Below are 19,803 nucleotides of genomic sequence, written 5' to 3'. Positions count from 1 at the left end.
ATGGAGACAAAAAACATTAGTACCTGTCAACAATCGATCTTTCATCAATTACGACTCTTAACCCAAATCAAAAACGATAAACCACCTCAAACCAATCCATTTATTCCTATCAACCATTCTCAAATGCAGATGGGGATAGTGGAAGACACCGATATATGCATTCCCCTAGACATGAATCCAGCCTTGCTTCGGGACTTTACTCATGAAGAGGTTTATATGGCGTTGAAATCAATAATCCTCTTAAAGCTATTGGTGAGAATGGTTTATCAACGGTTTGTTTTGATCATACAAGGATTGTTTTGATCATGAGGGTAAATAGCATGGCAATTGACCTAATTTCTTCCTATTAGCTAAGCTTATTCAACTTCATATAAAAAATTGTTTCCAAACTGACTAAATATGTAGACGAAAAGCATCATTTTAGTTTAACTGATGTTAAGTGTTTAAGTTTAATTAAATTTATAATCTTCCTTCAAAGAAGATGAAACAATCAGCTTAATTTTTTTATTTTTGTTTAAAAAATAATTTAGTAAATTAAATTACATTATAGATGTATCACACTTTGCAATGAATGTAGATTCCACTGAAATTATTAAAAAGCTAGAGAGATTTTTATCTCAGATTCTACACAGATGGAAAAAAGAATTTTTCTGCAATTTTTTTAAATGTTTCTTATGAAGTGTACATAACAAATATATACGGATATATAACCTAATAGAAGCCGTAACAAAGCAATCTCCATAATCTGAGTTGTACAATTCAACAAAATATTTCAAATTAAAGGTTTAAAAAATGGGAACTAGAAAAAATGAACATGTAATGTTTAAAATAGAACAGTCTGGGTATGTGGGAGCCTTACCAAATGAACTGCCCCAGCCATTATCTTCCTACACCAATGGGGAACTCTTCTGAATCTTGTATCTTTTCGCAACTTTTTCCGAAAGCCAAGAACCCTTGCTGGAAGAGCGATACGAGTATCCTTTTCCCACACGAAAAAAATACATTGATCGATTGCTATGTTACAAACTGAAAAAGAACGAATTTTCATGGCCGTGCTAGAAAATGCAGGTCCTTTCCACTAAACTGTTGCACTCTTTAGCCCAAATTTTCACCCCCTTACCTTTCTCGATATAATTTTCAGGCTGCAATAAAACACTCGACTTGCTAGTGTCTCTTCTGTGTTCATATTGTGCCGTCTAACCCGGTTAACTACAATTCCAAAATGTGGCAGTTCCTAACAAAATCATTGGAGTAGTTTACATACTTTGTCCAAAATGGCCGGAGATGCTCAAAGCCAATCTGCAGCCATGGTTTTGATTGGCCATTGTAATGAATAACTGCAGCACTTTTCACATTCTCGACATTGGTCTTACTCTGATAGCCCAAACCGAGAATATGCCATGACTGATCAATTGGATGAATGTGGCCTTTAAATGCAATCAAAGCAGGTGGCAGAGTTCCGAGTTTCCACATTGTTAGGTTCGACTTCAGGTTCTACCACAAAGAAACCAATAATCAAAGTAAATGAGTGAAATTAATGTAAAACAAAAATATAAGAAGATTCCCAATGTAGATCGGTAAATGTAACTGATGACAGTGATGCGATTCGAATTCGAACAAGGGTAGGGTAAAATTATACGAACAGTCAGGAAAATGAGTAGCCGATACATTACCTCTTTCAGCCAGTAATGATATGTTTCTCTTATATTTGTATTTCTCCATGCACGGAGATCAAATACATTCATCCCATAAGCCCATGCACATTCATCAGGATTCAAATGCTTAGCTATGAGGGGATGGGAAAAATTGAAGTAGTTTCTGAAATGTTTGGACATCACCCACTCATCCTCGCCTTTACAAGTTTCAACAGCTCCGTTAACCTTTCCCCGTAAATCAATCTCCCAAAGAGGTGACAAATCACGCTGAATTACAACGTCATCATCTAGAAACACCACTTTGTCAAGGTTCGGAAATAGCTGTTCAAAATGCAGAATCAAAACATATTTTAGGAGGAAAGATGATGCATGTAAGAGAAGAAATTGTTATAGCCGTCCCGAATTACCTCCGGTAAATATATCCGAAGATGGTTGAGTAAAGATATGTATTTTGGACTTCTAGCTTGCAATTTTGAAGCAAATGTTCGAGGAGTAGTGTCGGAGAGATTTGCTCCCGCAATATGATTGCCATGATAATAATTTCTGATGCCATGGTGGTTCTCCACAGCTTCAAGCACGGGAACATTCTCTCTAGTTAACCAATCAAACTGGTGAACACCTTTCACTTCGACTATTGCTGGGGACACAGGGTTTAGCGCAAACCAGGCATGCATACCCGCATAAGTCTTCTTGTCTGTGATGATATGGAAGACAATCTTTTCGGGTTTTAGGGATGATCGGACGGAAGAAGTGACGACAACCGATGCAGCCAATATGTTGTCCGTTGACAGGACAAAGTGGTGGTAAGAGTTGTTGGAAAGCACAGGGAGGAGCTCAGGAGAAGGCAGTTGTCTGCGTGCATGAGCGTTCGAAGAATATTCATCGGTCAAACGCAGAGAAAGACAGTATAAGCCTTTTGGAATGGAACTTGCCGCAAAGTGTTTGTTCATCAGCTCAGAAAATTTAGATTCCCTAATTTCTCTTTCGAGTTTATCCATCTGTGCAGAAAAGACAAACACTAAGGAAGTTCTCCAAACTCACAAATTTGTGAAAATTAGAATTCATACCGAATGTTAACCCAAACTGCACTTTATACATTCATCGAAATACAAGAACAAATTGTTACCTAGTATCACTGGAAAAAAAAGCATCCTACAGATGTGAAACAGTTAAAAGCCCCAGCTTTCACCATTTTTGTTAAAAACAGCTAGAGTCTTTATTTTTCTTCTTCCCTAGAATTTATTAACATCACCATGACTCAGTTGAACAGAAGATATAATTGTTAAATTATTAGGCTGAAGATCTGCAGCTTTATATTTGAAAAAGAGAAAATGTAGACAAGGGGATGAGATTGGGGGAGGGTGAAAAAATAGATCTAAACAAAACATCTGATAGACATTAACAACATGAAACTTTAGTTCATTTTTCTGATTGTGCATCCGTGATCCCATTTGTTCTTGAAGACCAATATACTAAACATATATATATGCAATCAAAGGTACATAAAACCGCAAAAGTGAAAAATCCATTTAAGCTAGGAACTTATAGGTCTAATATAGTGACAAGAAAATGTTTGCAAGTCTATTCAATGTGCTTAATATATTAATTGATGCAACAAAAACAATTAAATAGTAAATAGAAATAGAGAAAAATTGAAAGTAATGTAACATGACTGTACCATTGCTCTTAACATGAGTGCGAAGGTCTTTGCATCATATTGATTGTTCTTCATTTCAGAAACAAGTTGATTAAATGAATCTGGAAGCTTTATACCATCTGGAATTTCCTCAGTGTTTACTTGATTGAGAATCTTATAAAAGTCCTTAACTAGTCTCTGCTGCACCATCACCACGAAAGACAAATTAAACTTAAAATCATAAATAAATTGTCGACCACCAAAAACGAATCAAAAAATTGGTTCCAGCATGGAGAGAATGGATTACTTACCCCTGAATCATCTCTACCAAGAAGCCTCGGTCCTAACCGCCTACCTAAACAATCTGGGAATGGTGAAACAAGTAGAAGAAGAGTCATGGACCCAATAACAGCATTATATAAAGATAAATGGATATACCAATCTAGCAAGTTAACTTGGAATACAATATGAAAAGCAGATCCAGTTCATAACTGAACGAGATAAAATTAATTGATATAAACGTTAAAATGAACCAGAAGAACAAAGAACAAGATCAAGAATCAATAAACACATAATTATATAAGTTTGAATTAACCAGTTCTAATCAGTTTTCATGGTATTTCCATCAGGAAAGTTAAGTGCTCAAAATTATTTAGATAACATGCATAAATAAACTTTTGAAAACAGAAAGATCCGGTTCCAAGTTGAACAATTCCACAAAAATATAGTGTTTGTTAAACCTAGAACTTCACTAAGGCTAAGATGTGTAAATCAGTAAATAGACTGGAAAAAGAAGTCAAGTGATTATAAATAAAAGAACAGCAAAAAAGAATATAAAAACAACATGACAATAAATCCATAAACCCAGAATACAACTTCAACTGAAATAGACAGCAGAATTTTTTTGGTACAAACAGAGCTGAGGAGAAGCAAAAGGGTTTTGAACTTTCAATTTTCTACCACCTGTATAATCCAGCTAGTTCAATTGAGCTGATAACCAAAGCTTTTATCGATTAAAAGCTGAATTACACTAGAGATTCAGATTCAACCAGCAAAATTAAGAGAAAAAAACCATTGACAAATTCGTTTTTGTTATACTTGAATCTTATAAGACTGCAGATAACTTCTAAGAATGCAGCATGAAGAACAACAATTTACAATTAACATAAGCAACAAATTAGACATTTATGGACCAAACCAATTATGCCACATAACAACCACATATCCCAGTCCATCTATAATGCAAAACAAGTCAGCTTATTAACTAATGTGCTCAATCAGCACACCAAATCAGATCGACGTGAATCTATAAAATGGAGCATCATCACATCAACCAAATGAAGTAAAATCAAAAGTGCCCTTCGGCAAAATCAAATGCATGACCAAAATAGAATCAGGATAAACTAAGATTCCAAGAAAATAAAAGGAAAAAATGTCAATGATATGATGAAAACTAACATTGTATTAAGATGATAAAGAACCGAATTTGCTCCATGAGCACTCCAAATCAGATTGAGTTGAATCCAGATATTATCAAATGCATCATAATAATAATAAAATTCAAATGCATAACCAAATAAACCTGAACAAAGTATAATTAAGATTTCAAGAAAAGACTAAGAGATAAATAGAACTAGCATCAAATGTCAATAACTAAAGAAAACCTAAATCAAATCAGATGCCACCTGAATATAGAAAAGAACCCACATCAGATTCAATAAAGATGTATTAGAAAACAATAAAAAAAACATGGAAACTAAAAGGGCATACCAAATGAGGAACACTTGTTGACACCTTCAAGGGTAACAAGAGCAGTAAGAATGAAGACGAAAGGCAACAAGAAAGCTAGAATAAGAATGGTATGGAAAAGGGTCCTATATGAAATATGTCTAGCTGCCACCTTGATCTTCATCAAGTCAATAAACCCATTGTTGCTTGATATCGTTAAACTTCTCATGCTAGGCGAGACGTGAAGCTGCATCCTTGTCTATGCAGCCCCACCACACCTAAACAAATCCACTGCCTCCAAAAATACGCTACCCCTGTCCTTGTTATCAAATCCCGCTGGTCCACGATATCTCTCGCTGCTCGGATCTGCACCTAATCCCAATCCCACCACCATCAGATCCAACCCTTTCCTCCTTTTTCCCTGATTCAATCTTTAGTTTCTTGATCTGGGTTTCCCTTCAAAAACTCTCCCTTTTAAGTTGGTTTTTCTTAACGAAGTCCTTCACTGCATTGAATTTGTTTATACCCAACAAAAAAATTGGGTGTTTTTTCCTCTTTATCTTCCCCCTATTTCTTGTTTAGTTTGTTCGATCAAAGAATTAAACTATGGGATTTTTTTAGATCTGGATAATGGTTATTGAAGCTCTCCCATAGATCGAGGAAGAATAGGAAGGAAAACAAAGAGGGTCCCTTTTTTCTTTAATTTTGTGTTTCAAAAATGGGTTTATTCTATCTTTTCGGATTCTAATCAAGCTCTCTCATTGGTGCCGATGGATCAACTCATCTAATTTACTTTTTTTTTACTTAATTTAATTATATATTTCTTAAAATAGAAAGAGGTAATTAAATCAAGGGTAAATTATATGTTTGGTACTTAAACTATCAATTGTTATCCGTCTTAGTACCTAAACTTTCAATTTCTTTCACAATCATACCTAAGTTTAGTTTTTATTTTATTTTAGTACCAGACGTTAAAAACTTAACACTTTTAATACCTAAAATTTCAGTTTTAGTTCGTTTTAGTACCTAAACTTTTATTTTTTTCAAAACTTAAGTATGGTTTAGATACTAAACATGTTTTGGTACCTAAACTTTCAATACTTAAGGTTTGGTACTAAAAAAAATAAAAACTAAACTTTAAGTATGATTTTGAAAAAACTGAAAACTTAGGTGCTAAAGCATATCAAAACTGATATTTTAGGTATTAAATGCTAGTTTGCCCTTAAAAAACTAAAAATAAAGGGTAAACTATATATTTAATCACTCAAATATTCTTGAGGTTCCGTTTTGATCACTCAACTATTTTGTTTTCAAAATCTGACCTAAATTTATGTTTTTTCGTTTTGGTCTCACGTCGTTTAAAAATAAACATAACTATTGACATAATATTTTTTTTAGTTTTTTAAAAATGGCATGATATTACAATATGCTGATATTAATGTATCACCATTATTTGTTAATAGTGAGTGATCAAAACAGAATAGAAATATAAATTTATGTATGATTTTGAAAAAAGAAATAATTAGATGATGAGAACGGAATTACAAAAATAGTTGAGTGACTAAATGTATAGTTTACGAAAAAAAATAAAAATGATAACTTTGATTTTGACGAGTCAATAACGTGTGGGATTAGAGAGAGGAAGGTGGAGAGGTTGACCTTTGAGAGCGAGAGAGCAAAGCAAAGCTTAACAAAGGAATAATCTTTAAAGTTAAATTTAGACAACCCCCTTTATGGGTAAGCAATGTTATCAAAATTGGAACCGTTTAGTCGGTTCGACCGGTTGAATCGAGAATCGGTTATCTGTCTGATCCGATCAGCCTCTAAAATCAGTTTTGTAATGAACCACTAAAGAATCGATAGAATCGGTTGGGAATCGGCAAAATCGACAAGAACCAGCGGTTCCATTTTTTTTAAAATTAAACCAAACGACGTCGTTTGTTATGATTTTTTTCAGCCCTAAATTTATTTAGTTATATAATTATCATCAAAAAACAATGAAGGTTAATTTTGCTTGTTTATTTTAGTTATATAATTATATTATTATTTAATATGTTTTACACTTTTACTTTTATTATTAAGTATTGTTTGATAATTTAAATTTAATTTTGTATTTATTTACCATATTGCTAGGTGATAAAGATCTTGATGATGTGGACTTTCAAGTTAAAAGTGATGCTATGAAGTTTCAAGTTCAAAGTGGTGATGGCGGTACTAATGAAGAAGTTTTTCCCAATATTTTGAAATTTGAGGGAATCAATTTCAATGAATATTATGATATTGATACTATATCAATTATGTACTTTTTTATTTAGTTGTTGATGAATTTCATTAGGTATTGACCTTAAATATTATGTTTTAGTTGATTTGAATCATTTTGTTTAACTTGATATTATGATATTTAACTTATATATGTTATGAATTATAATATTTTTATACCTTTTAATATTGTTTTGAATATTATGTAAAATTTAAAAAAAAATTATTTTATATAAATCGGTTTAACCACGGTTTAACCCGGTTGAACCAGTGATCTAGTACCTTCACCGGTTTAAGGTCCGGTCCGATTTTAAAAACATTGTGGGTAAGCATTCACTCTATGTGTGGATGTTATTTTCTTAATTTTACTCCGATAAAAAACACTTTTTTTAGTTTTATCTCATAATAATTAAAATCTAGTAATTTCATTTTGTTATATTTATATTTTTAAACTTTAAGTCTGAGTTTTGAATTTTCTAAAATTTCAGTCAGATTTAATTTGAATACTATTTTATTTAAATTGAATTATGAAATATATCAATTTAATTTTAAAATATTTTTATAAATTTTGAAGATTTTAAAAATAATTTAATTTTACTTAATTCAATCTCAACCAAAGTTGAAAGAAAGAATAAAATTTAGGGGCGTGATCGTGTATTCCTCTAAAATATGTCTTTTTAAAATGGATGAGTATAGAGTGATTGACACATGCTGATGTACACCAATAATGATGTACATTGTATACGCCATTAATATAAAAATATGATAAAATTTATAAATGGTTATTAAATTTATTAAAATGATTTTATTTGTCATTGAATTTAAAAGTTATAAAATATATTAAAATTTAAATTTTATTAAAAATAAATAACAACCGTGAAATATTGTTAAGAGGGTGACGTGTAATACTAAATTAATAGGAAATATCTTATTTGACCCCTCAATAATAACAATAATTTTAGTTTTTATATTTTTTATTATTATTTTTAAGTAAAAAATCAAAAATAAATTAGAAAATTTATAATTTTTAAAAATATATACTAAAACAATTTATTTTTAAAATTAAAAATTATAGTTTTTTTTGGAAAAAGTCATTCATAAAATTATTTGTAAAATTAAAAATTTATGATTTTTGAGATCTGAAAAATCATAACTAAAATATGTATTAATTTTTTTTTATAGTGGAAATTTACAAGCCTTTTTCCTATTGAATTATGGCATACCATTTATTTTATTAATTCATAATAGTTTACTTTTCCCCAAATTTTCTTAAATCTCGATCATTTTTATTTAAAAGAAAAATAAAATCATATTTTTTAACGGTATAAGTGGTTACAAGATAATATTATTCAAAACTTTCTTAATTTATTAACTACATACATACACAGTACATATAGTTGTTTGAACCTAAAATCTCTAATAATAATAAATTTTCTTTTTACACTACTGAAATTGATGGGTACAATAAGATCTTATTTTTAAATATTGCATATAGAATTGATTGATATTATAAAACATTACATATATAACTTGTCTTATCGGTCATTCGTTGCTGTAAGTGATGACAATGAGTTAGAATAAAAATGAGTTTGACTTTAGCCTTGCTAGTTGTTCGTACGACGGAGAATGCGAGAGTTTCCAATGGGCTTATCGGAAGCAAAGTGGAGTTGATCGGATCATTTCCTTAAACATTGCATTGTTGTCAAGGGAGGATTTGGCCTCGGTACAAATTGGAGTCATGATTAGGGGTGCTTAATTGAGCAATTCGTTACTTGTTCCAATTTAATTCGGGTTGACTTGATTCGAGATTTGAACAAGTTAAGTCGAGTAATATCCAACTCGATTAGACAAGTTCGCAAATAGGTCATTAATTTTTTTATAAGTCTTTAGCAGTTACCTTTAAAAATTATTCCATTAAAAAAAAGAAAGTCTAAATAATAATGACTAATTTACTAAATAGATAATAATTATTAATTAATAATTACAATTAATTTACTAATCTATTAATTTCCTAATAAACAACAAAAAATAATAAATTAATAATTAATAATTTACTACACACAAAATCAAACTCTAATTACCCTGCCGAACTCCACTCTTCGTCGTCGCCCCTCTCCCGGGCCTCCTCACATCTCAATTACTCATCCCTTTGTTATTTCTCAATTCTCAAAATCATAAATCATCCTATTAAATCACGATTTCATCGTATGTTTGTTTACCTATCTCCTATTCTTCACGTTTATTTAAATCTTTTATGTTTTCTTTTCGTTCTTTAAATTTAATATTATATATTTTTTGTTTTTATTCTCATTTGTCTGTATTTTCTTTATTTTGGTACGTTGGTTTTATCTTGTATTTTCTTTATTTTGAATATATTCACATGAATCATATAGCATGTATCAAATCATATAAACATATATAACTCATGAATGTGTTTATAATGATCATAACATATGCATGCTCATAACTATTGGACCATGAAACTAATATAGGAAATAGACTTATCACAAGTCTTGTTTCCATTGAACTACACCTATAGTATGCATTCACCTTAGCCTCACTTAATTCCAAATCCACTTCTATGATTTTCTCTCTTTGGATCGAACCTAACTCAGTGGTCGTTCTGGAACTTGCTTGTGCTCGATATCTACACAATCATACATATTATATACATATCAACATTCCAAATACCATAATTCGATCCTTAATTTCTTAGACCAAAAGAAAGGCTTAATTCTATTTTCTACTTGGAGTAGTATTGGTACCCCCTGTAGGGTATCGATACTTCCCTAGTTGTGGTATCGATACCAAGCTTAGGTATCGATACCAAGCTTAGGTATCGATACCCATTTTTCATTTTGTAATCTGCATTTCAAAAATGGTATCGATACTCTTGGTATCGATACTACCTTCCCAGGTATCGATACCCCATGAACGCCTTTGTCAAATTTAGGCTTATGGTATTGATACTGTTCAACCAGTATCAATACCCCTATACCAATTATCACTCTTTTACTCTTGAAGTATCGGTACTGGATGAAGCAGTACAGATACTCCTAACCCATAATTCAATTTTCAAACCCGAAAATTCACCCATATTAGCTCAATTCCTTCATGTTTTATTCCCTTTCATACTCATAACTCAAGTACACACACTCAAACTCATTTATATTCATCTAACACATCCTTATCTTCAAAATCCCATCATATATATTGAAATTAAGAATCCTACTAATTTTTCAAATGTTCTAATTTCAATTCTAACACTTCATACTTCTTAATTAAGTTGATGACAAGTCAATCTAGTCTCAAACTTTATTTACCAACTCTCTTCCAAAATTTCACTTATCACCCTCTTAACTTTAATTCTTCCTAACTCCCTCATCTTTTGATTTTAGAACAACTTAAGCTTTCCCTTAAGCTTAAGTATTGCTCAATGAACATAACCAAGCTTAAATTCAATAAATAACTAACTGATAAGAAACTCACCTTAACAAGCTTGGGGTTCACGGTTGAAAGAAGGGAGAATAAGAATTCTCTAGAGTTTGATTATTTCCTTTCTTCCATCCACGTGGTTAATATATAACCTCTTTCAAATTAATTACCTTCTCTACCAAATGACCATTTTGCACTTCCATTCTTCCTTCTTTGTTATCTAATCCTACACCAAGTTTTCAATATAAGTCCCTAAACTATTTAATTTATCTACTTTAATCACTAAATTTTGAAGTTTTATAATTTGGTCAATATCCTTAGTATTGAGGATGTTACAAATCTCCCCCTTAAGAATATTCGTCCTCGAATTTTACTGCACAAATAGATGGGGGTATTGACTTCTCATGTCCTCTTCACGCTACCACGTTGTTTCCTCTATCTTATTATTCATCCATAATACATTGACCAAGGGAATAGTCTTATTTCTTAATTGTTTCACCTCATATGCCAATATTTGAACCGATTCTTCTTCATAAGTTAGGTCAGGCTAAACCTCTATTTCTTCAGGCATCATCACAGTATGGGAGGGATCAGATCTATATTTCCAAAGCATTGAAACGTTGAAAATATCATGAATCTTCTCCATTTCAGGTGCAAAAACTAATTGATATGTCATTGGTCGCACTCTCTTAACAATCTCATAGGGTCCAATAAACCAAGGACTAAGATTTCCTTTTCGTCCAAACCTCAACACCTTCTTCCATGGAGACACCTTTAAAAAAACTTTATCTCCAACCTGAAACTCAATTTATTTCCTCTTCAGATCAACATATGATTTCTGTCTATCAACTGCCGCTTTCAGATTATTCTAAATCACTTGAACTTTCTCTTCTACTTCTTTAATTAAATCGGGACAAGGACTTCTCGATCTTTAAGTTCGTACCAGTTCAAGGGCGTATGCCACTCTCTTCCGTATAGAGCCTCATAGGGAGTCATCTTGATGCTTGACTGGTAGCTATTGTTATAAGCAAATTCAGCAAGTGGCAAATATTTTTACCACGATCCTTTGAACTCAATTGCACAGGCTCTCAACATATCCTCCAGAATTTGGATAGTCCGCTCGGATTGTCCATCGGTCTGAGGATGAAACGCTGTGCTAAAGTTTAATCTAGTTTCTAATGCTCTATGTAAGTCTTACAAAACCTCGATGTGAATCTAGGATCTCGATCAGAAACAATTGAAACCGGTACACCATGTAATCGATAATCCCTGATGTACAATTCAACATACTTATATCCATGGAGAATCAATTCTTACTAGAATGAAATGAGTTGATTTAGTCAATCTATCCACTATTACCCAAATTGAATCTCTTTTACTTGGAGTCAATGGAAACCTGTCATAAAATCCATCATCACATTCTCCCACTTCCATTGAGGAATAGACATTGGTTGCAATAGTCCTGATGGAACCTGATGTTCAGCTTTGACTTGATGACAAGTCAAGCACTGGACACAAATTCTGTAATACTTCATTCCGGCTACCAATATTGACTTTTGAGATTCTATACATGTTGTTTCCACCCAGGTGCATCAATGGGCTACAGTGAGCTTCTGTTAATAGTGCATTCTTCAACTCGTCATTCGAAATCACTAATCTCCCTCGATAATACAAATTCCAAACTTGATTTCATAATCATTAAGTTCTCCTTTCTTTATTTTCTATAACCTCTTCAAACACTTTCATCTTGGTTGTAATTCCTTAACTCTATCTAGCCATGATGGCTTAAGGGTCATTCGTACATATTGTACCATCTCCTTTAATGACAACATGGCATTTAAAGCTCGTAAGGATGCAAACGTATTTCGACTTAAAGCATCCGCCACCACGTTTGCTTTTCCAGGATGGAAATCAATTACCACATCATAATCTTTTAGAAATTCCACCCATATCCTCTACCTTAAATTCAACTCTTTTTAGGTCATCAAATACTTCAAGCTCTTATGATCGGATATAAATAGTAATTCACCATATGGGTAATGATGCCAAATCTTAAGAGCAAACACTACTGCAGCCAACTTCAGATCGTGTGTTGGTAGTTCTTCTCATGCGGTTTCAATTGTCTCGATGCATAAGCCACCACCTTGCCCTCTTGCATTAGCACACATTACAAACCATTATGGGATGGGTAGCTATAAACACGTAGTTCTTGTTAGATTCAGGTTAATCCAAAACTGGAGCTTCTGTCAAAATCTTCTTCAACGTTTCAAAACTTCCTTGATATTCAGAAGTCCAATCAAATGCCACATCTTTACATTATTAGTTAAAGGTAAAGTTATCATTGAAAAGTTCTTAATGATTCTTGATAATAACCTGCAAGTCCTTTATCCAACAATCCCAACCCGTACCCGACCCGAATACGAATTTAAGGTGTCACATTGACTATTCAAAACATGTATATTATAAATTATAGAAATTTAAATTTTCATTAACATAAAGATATTTTACTTAAGTATGTTCTAAACATTACAAAATCGATCAGAGCATACGTACTTCACAACTTGTTTACATGCCAACTATGTAAAAACCATACTGTGCAAAGTACTTCTGATATGATCTTCGAGTGGATGTATGTTGTCCTATATCCTAAGCCTGATCCTATTGCTTTTCTGTACCTACGTGTAAAAATGCTACACTCTAAGTCATAGACTTAGTGAGGCATACAAATATAACAATGCATTTCATATGAGTATGAACATGCAATCTGATTATTTAAATACAATCCAACATCATATCATAATTCATCATGTCACATATGATTCAATGTAAAGAATAATAACATAATAGCATATAATCATGTAAATACTTTTATATCTTTTATAAGCCCATGTACATTATGAGAACTTAAGGTATACGAGTACTTTGAGGTTGTCCACATATGCTGTCACCATAGCTCGTATAAGGATCCACTTAGTAGCATGTGAAATCTATATCCCGAAGGGCTATGCATATGTCCCGAAGGGCCTATGCATATGTCCGAAGGGCCTATGCATATGTCTCGAATGGCCTATGCATATATCCCGAAGGGCCTATGCATATGTCCCGAAGGACCTATGTAACCCTCGACTCTTGGCATGTCAACTATACCTATAGTTCTCATATCACATAATATGGGCATTATCATTATGCTTCATATTCATGTATTCATATTTCTTATAATCAATATTTCTTCTCTTTTATCCCATATCAATGGCATATGATCATCAATCTCATCATATAACATATGTTATTTTAATATATTCAATGATCATATAGCATGTATCAAATATAAACATATAAATCATGCATGTTTTATAATGATCATAACATATGCATGTTCATAACTATTGGACCATGAAACTAATATAGGAAATAAATTTATCACAAGTCTTATTTCCTGAACTACACCTATAGTATGCACTCACCTTGCCTCACTTAATTCCAAATCCATTCTATGATTTCTCTCTTTGGATCGATCTAACTTAGTGGTTGTTCCGAAACTTGCTTGTGCTCGATATATACACAATCATACATATTATATACATATCAACATTCCAAATATCATAATTCGATCCTTAATTTCTTAGACCAAAAGAAAGGCTTAATTCCATTTTCTACTTGACGTAGTATCGGTACCCCTATAGGATATCGATACTTCCCTAGCTGTGGTATCGATACCAAGCTTAGGTATCGATACCCATTTTCATTTTGTAATCCACATTTTAAAAATGGTATCGATACTGACCTTATGGTATGGTACTCTTGGTATCGTACTACCTTCCCAAGTATCGATACCCCATGAATGCCTTTGTTAAATTTAGCTTATGGTATCGATATTGTTCAACCAGTATCGATACCCTATACCAATTATCACTCTTTTACTCTTGAAGTATCAGTACTGGATGAAGGATTACCGATACTCTTAACCCATAATTCACTTTTTAAACCCGAAAATTAACCCATATTAGCTCAATTCCTTCCTATTTTATTCCCTTTCATACTGTTAACTCAATTACACATACTCAAACCCATTTTATTCATCTAACACATCCTATCTTCAAAATCCCATCATATATATTGAAATCAAGAATCTTATCAATTTTCAACATGTTTTAATTTCAATTCTAACACTTCATATTCTTAATTAAGTCGATGACAAGTCAATTCTAGTCTCAAAATTATTTACTAACTCTCTTCCAAGATTTCACTTATCCCCTCTTAACTTAATCCTTCCTAACCCCTCTTTTGATTTTAGAACAACTTAAGATTTCCCTTAAGCTTAAATATTGCCCAATGAATAACCAAGCTTAAATTCAATAAAAACTAACTGATAAGAAACTCACCTTAACAAGCTTGGGGTTCACGGTTGAAAGAAGAGAGAAGAAGAATCTCTAGAGTTTATTATTGCCTTTCTTCCATCCATGTGGTTAATATATATCCTCTTTCAAATTAATTATCTCTACCAAATGACCATTTACCCTTCCATTCTTCCTTGTTTTTTATATAATCCTACACTAATTTTTCAATATATGTCTGAACTACAATTTATCTACTTAATCACTAAATTTGAAGTTTTAATTTGGTCACTAACCCGGTATTTAGGATGTTACAATTTTGATAAAAATAAAATGTTTTATTAAAATCACCCGGCTTTTATGGTGTCCCAATCTCACCTTAAACGATTGGTGGCGGCTCTTCACATTTCGAAAATTCTTTTCAAAGAGAAAATCTAGGGTCGGTATCGGTCTTTTTTGCCCGGGCGAAAAACGGTGTCGACAGGTCAAAAGTGGGGTTCACACAAAATAACATTAATCAAATGATTTTTTATTAGTAATCAAATGAAATTTAAATTAACTTAGTCGAGTTAATATATAATTTGAACTTAAAGCATAATACATATATACAAACATTAATTAAATTGAATCGAATTTAAATTCAAATTAATTTGGTTGGGTTTTAAAATTTGAATTAATTGTTTTGGTGAATAAAGAGTGAAAACTTAGCAGAACAATTAACGAGTGGTACCTAAATCATCCTCAAGTACGATCGGAAGAATAGCATTTGGGGTGTCGAAATTTTCGTCCTGCAAAGTCGTCTTTCTAAACCATCTTAACCATGCTATCGGCCAGTCTATTTTCTTCTCGCCTAACCTGCAAAACCGAGATTAATCAGTTTCTATCCATCAACACTCGTCTATGATGCAAGAAAGAAGGCGATGCCACCTATGAGAAATCTGAACCAGCAGCTAATAAACCTCTCCATTGTCGATCTCAAGAATAACCTGCCTTGTCCCAATGCTCCAGGCGTGCTTTAAACCTTCAAACACCCCCACAGTTCTGCTTCAACCACAGAACAAATACCTATAGCCTTTGCGAAGCTGGAAACTCATTCACGACTGTTATTTTGAATTACCCCCCACATGACGCATAACCATCCTGTGTATCCTTGCCCTGTCCGTATTGACCTTCAACCATTCTTCCGATGATGCCTCCCACCGAGATAAACTTAGCTGATCCGAATGTCACAAATAATGTCACCTGCAAATATTGAAATTGCCAAAGATGGAATCCATAGGCTTAAACAATCTACAATGTTAAATAATTGAATATTTCCTCAAGAAAAAAGAACGAGAGAAGATGAATTTGGTGCATGACCATCATGAGTATGATTATGATCAAATGGACGATTTTGATGAAGAATATGAAAAGCAAGTGTTAGGATCCTACCGAAAAGGGAAATGTCAAAAATCAATGAATCCAAATGTTAAAAGACAAGACAAATTGGTCCAATGGATGCTTTTATCAAATCTCCTACATAAAAAATGGGTAACAAAAAGACCATTAATGAGATTTATAAGAAAGAACAAATGGAGAAATATTTGATTTTGCTAAATGGATGTATGATGTTGTGATTCCCTTTAATGCTCACTCATTCTAGTTTTAAAGTGGCAATTAATTCAATTGCTAGAGTTGGAATTGGAATGAAGCCACCAAGTGCTTACGAAGTAAGAGTCCCTTTGTTAAATAATGAAGTTGCAAATACCAAAAAACTATGAGAAGTCATAGAGAAAATGGACGAAACAGGATGTTCCATTATGTTCGATGGATGGACTAATCAGTGTGGAAGGAAAATTATCAACTTTTAGTTCATTGTTTAAAAGGAAGCATGTTCCTCGAGTTTGTTGATGCATCAAGCTATTCAAGACGGATGATAAGTTATTTGAACTGCTAAGTAGAATTGTGAATGGAGTAGGTGTTGACAATGTGTGCAAGTTATAATAAACATGGAAGCAACTTTGTAGCTGCAGGGTAACTTGATGGTAAAATATCACTTTTTATTGGACTCCTTGTGCAGACCATTGGATTAACCTAATTCTTGAAGATTGGAGCAATTCATGTTATTGATAAGGTCTTGAAAAGGGCAATTCAAATTAATAGTTTAATTTATCAACGTCCAGGTCCGTTGAATATGATGAGACAAATCACAAAACAAAGGAACTTGATAAGGCCAACGAAGGCAAGATTTGCTACTGCCTTTATCACACTTTTATCAATACACAAGAAACAAGATAACTTTATAAAGATGTTTTTATCTCAAGAATGGATAGATAACAAATAATCCAAGGAACTCGGGGGAAAGAGCTGCTGATACTATTTTGATGTCTTCCTTTGTAATGGTATTGTATATGCATTGAAGTTAAGTAGTTTTTTAGTTCGTGCACTAAGGAAAGTTGATGAAGAGAAAAAAAAACCTTCCATGAAATACATATGAGGTATGGGTTTGATAGGGAAGCGGTGGCAGGTTAATGAACGTTGCTCTTGTTGAAGAATCAAACCTAGAAAGCTCTAGACTCGATAAGAACAAAGGGGATGAATAGGGGAAGGTGGCGGCAGTAACTAGGATTCTTTAGGGTTTCTTCAGGCAATAAGATTAGAACAAAATAAACAAAAGATAAAGAAATTGAAAATAAAATAAGATAAGATAATAAAGAAATCAAAAGATCTCCCTTACGAAGGTGGACGGTAAAGATGATTGATGGTGCAGATGGATTTGTGGAAAAATAGAGGATAAGTGTCCTATCGAACCCTCCTAGTCGAAATGAAAGGCAAACTCGATAAATGGCTCTAACCAACCCTCCTAGTCGCGATGAAAAGGCAAATTGGAGTGTGAAGATTAATCTCCCTCACAAGAACTTGAAAGAACTCCAGGAAGAATCTTCGAAGGCACAAAGCAATCAACACTTGCAAAAACGAACTCTCGTTGCATTATTAATCAAAGAATCTGATTTACAAAGTTGAATGAAGCCTCCTTTATATAGGGGATGAATTCTAAAGGTCCTAAAAAACTAAAGAATAAATATTAATAAACTAAACATGTTTTAACTCTAATTCCTAATAAAATAATAATAACTAAAAATATTGTTTTAACACAACTTTAATTCCTAATAAAATATAATTCTGATCCTAAAAGATAATTAATCATACTATATTAAATTATATTACAAATAATCAATATAAATATTGAAAATTCGTAATATTTAAAAATAACGTATTAATCCCGTATAAGATTTCCTACATGCACCGTCTTCAGTAAAATGGTCATATCTTGAGTTCCCATATCGGATTGATTCAATTTAAGAACCGTTGGAAAGATAAGAGATAGACGGTTGTATCCCCAGAAGACAGGTTGACCGTATAACAACTGGATCCCCTTTAAAAAGTTGTTGCAAATCTGCTGCTATTAGACCCTTACGGATGAATGCTTGAACTGCGATTTGAAGCTTGTCTTAAGAAGTTTTGTCTGGCCTCGTGTGATAGGGACAAGTGGTATAGTAAATTCATCATCCTTAGCTTAGTGCGTGTGGTGCAGTATCATCTCCCTTCCTTAAAAGGATTCGTCCACGAATCTGAAATATCAAAAGGAGATAAGTCAGAAACATTAAAGGATGCACTCACGTATACTCACCGGGAAGATCAATGCGGTAGGCATTGTCATTGATTCGTTCAAGGACTTGGAATGGGCCATCGCCTCGTGGGTCTAGCTTGGATTCCTTTGTTTCGGGAATCTTTCTTTTCTCATGTGAATCCATACCCAATCTCTTGGTTCAAAGGTGACATGTCGTCGGCCCTTGTTAACTCGGTTTGCGATTGCCTCGTAGGTTTCTCCATCTTGAGTTTGGCTTTGGCGTGAATGTTTTTGACAAGGGCAGCCTTCTTTTCACCATCTAAACTGACAACCTGATCTAAAGGTAAGGGAATAAGATCCAAAGTAGTTAATGGGTTAAACCATAAACTATTCGAATGGAGAATAACCTGTTGTGGAGTGAATGGATCGATTATAAGCAAACTCAAAAAGGTAAACATTCTTCCCAATTACGGGTATTCTTACCTACCACAGTTCTTAGCAAAGATCCTAGAATCCGATTTATTACTTCGGTTTGTCCATCGGTTTGAGGATGACAAGAAGTGGAATAGAGAAGTTTTGTGCGAATCTTACCCCACAATACTTCCAAAAGTGGCTTATAAACTTAGTGTCACGTGGACACAATGGTGCGAGGAATGCCATGAAGGTGGACTATTTCTTGAAAGAATAAATCAACAATATGTGTGGCATCGTCCGTTTTATGGCAAGGAATGAAGTGTGCCATCTTTGAGAATCTGTCCACAACCACAAAAATACTATCTCGTCCTTTCTTAGTGCGGGTAAGCCAAGTATAAAATCCATCAATAAATCGATCCAAGTAGAAGAGAAATTGGTAAATGCGTGTACAAACCATTAGGATTTACCTTTGATTTTGCTTGTTTGCACGTGATGCATGATGCACAAATCTTTTCCACTGTTTTACACATGTGCGGCCAAAAGAAGTGTTCCATGACCATATCTGTAACATCCTTAATACCGAGTTAGTGACTAAATTGTAAGGTTTCAAAATTTGGTGATTTAAATTAGAATAATTGAGTGGTTTAAAGACTTATATGAGAAATGAGATGTAAGATCAAATTGAAAAGAATAAGGAATGAAAGGATAGTATGGTCATTTGCAAAGAAAAGA

General features: G+C 33.0%; 1 protein-coding gene across 2 annotated transcripts; it reads right to left on the bottom strand.

The window, feature by feature from the left end:
* Nucleotides 1–741: 741 nt before the first annotated feature.
* LOC120162891 (probable galacturonosyltransferase 13) lies at nucleotides 742–5,709 on the bottom strand. 2 transcript variants are annotated; one of them, XM_039172954.1, is made up of 6 exons: nucleotides 5,062–5,709; nucleotides 3,603–3,655; nucleotides 3,334–3,492; nucleotides 2,063–2,653; nucleotides 1,674–1,976; nucleotides 742–1,494 (listed from the first exon to the last, which is right to left on the bottom strand). In XM_039172954.1, exons 1-6 carry the CDS (start codon nucleotides 5,270–5,272, stop codon nucleotides 1,210–1,212), a joined length of 1,602 nt encoding a protein of 533 aa, XP_039028885.1. In that variant the 5' UTR covers nucleotides 5,273–5,709; the 3' UTR covers nucleotides 742–1,209. The 2 variants fall into 2 exon arrangements, with proteins under 2 accessions (XP_039028885.1, XP_039028886.1); XM_039172955.1 differs by having other exon boundaries at nucleotides 3,334–3,489; nucleotides 5,062–5,708.
* Between the last annotated feature and the right edge of the window lie 14,094 nt (nucleotides 5,710–19,803).

The sequence above is a fragment of the Hibiscus syriacus genome, unplaced genomic scaffold (genome assembly GCF_006381635.1).
Source record: "Hibiscus syriacus cultivar Baekdansim isolate YM2019G1 unplaced genomic scaffold, ASM638163v2 tig00111409_pilon, whole genome shotgun sequence".
Lineage (NCBI taxonomy): Eukaryota > Viridiplantae > Streptophyta > Magnoliopsida > Malvales > Malvaceae > Hibiscus > Hibiscus syriacus.
Note: the sequence above shows the minus strand (reverse complement) of the source record. Positions and strands in the feature narration are given on the sequence as shown.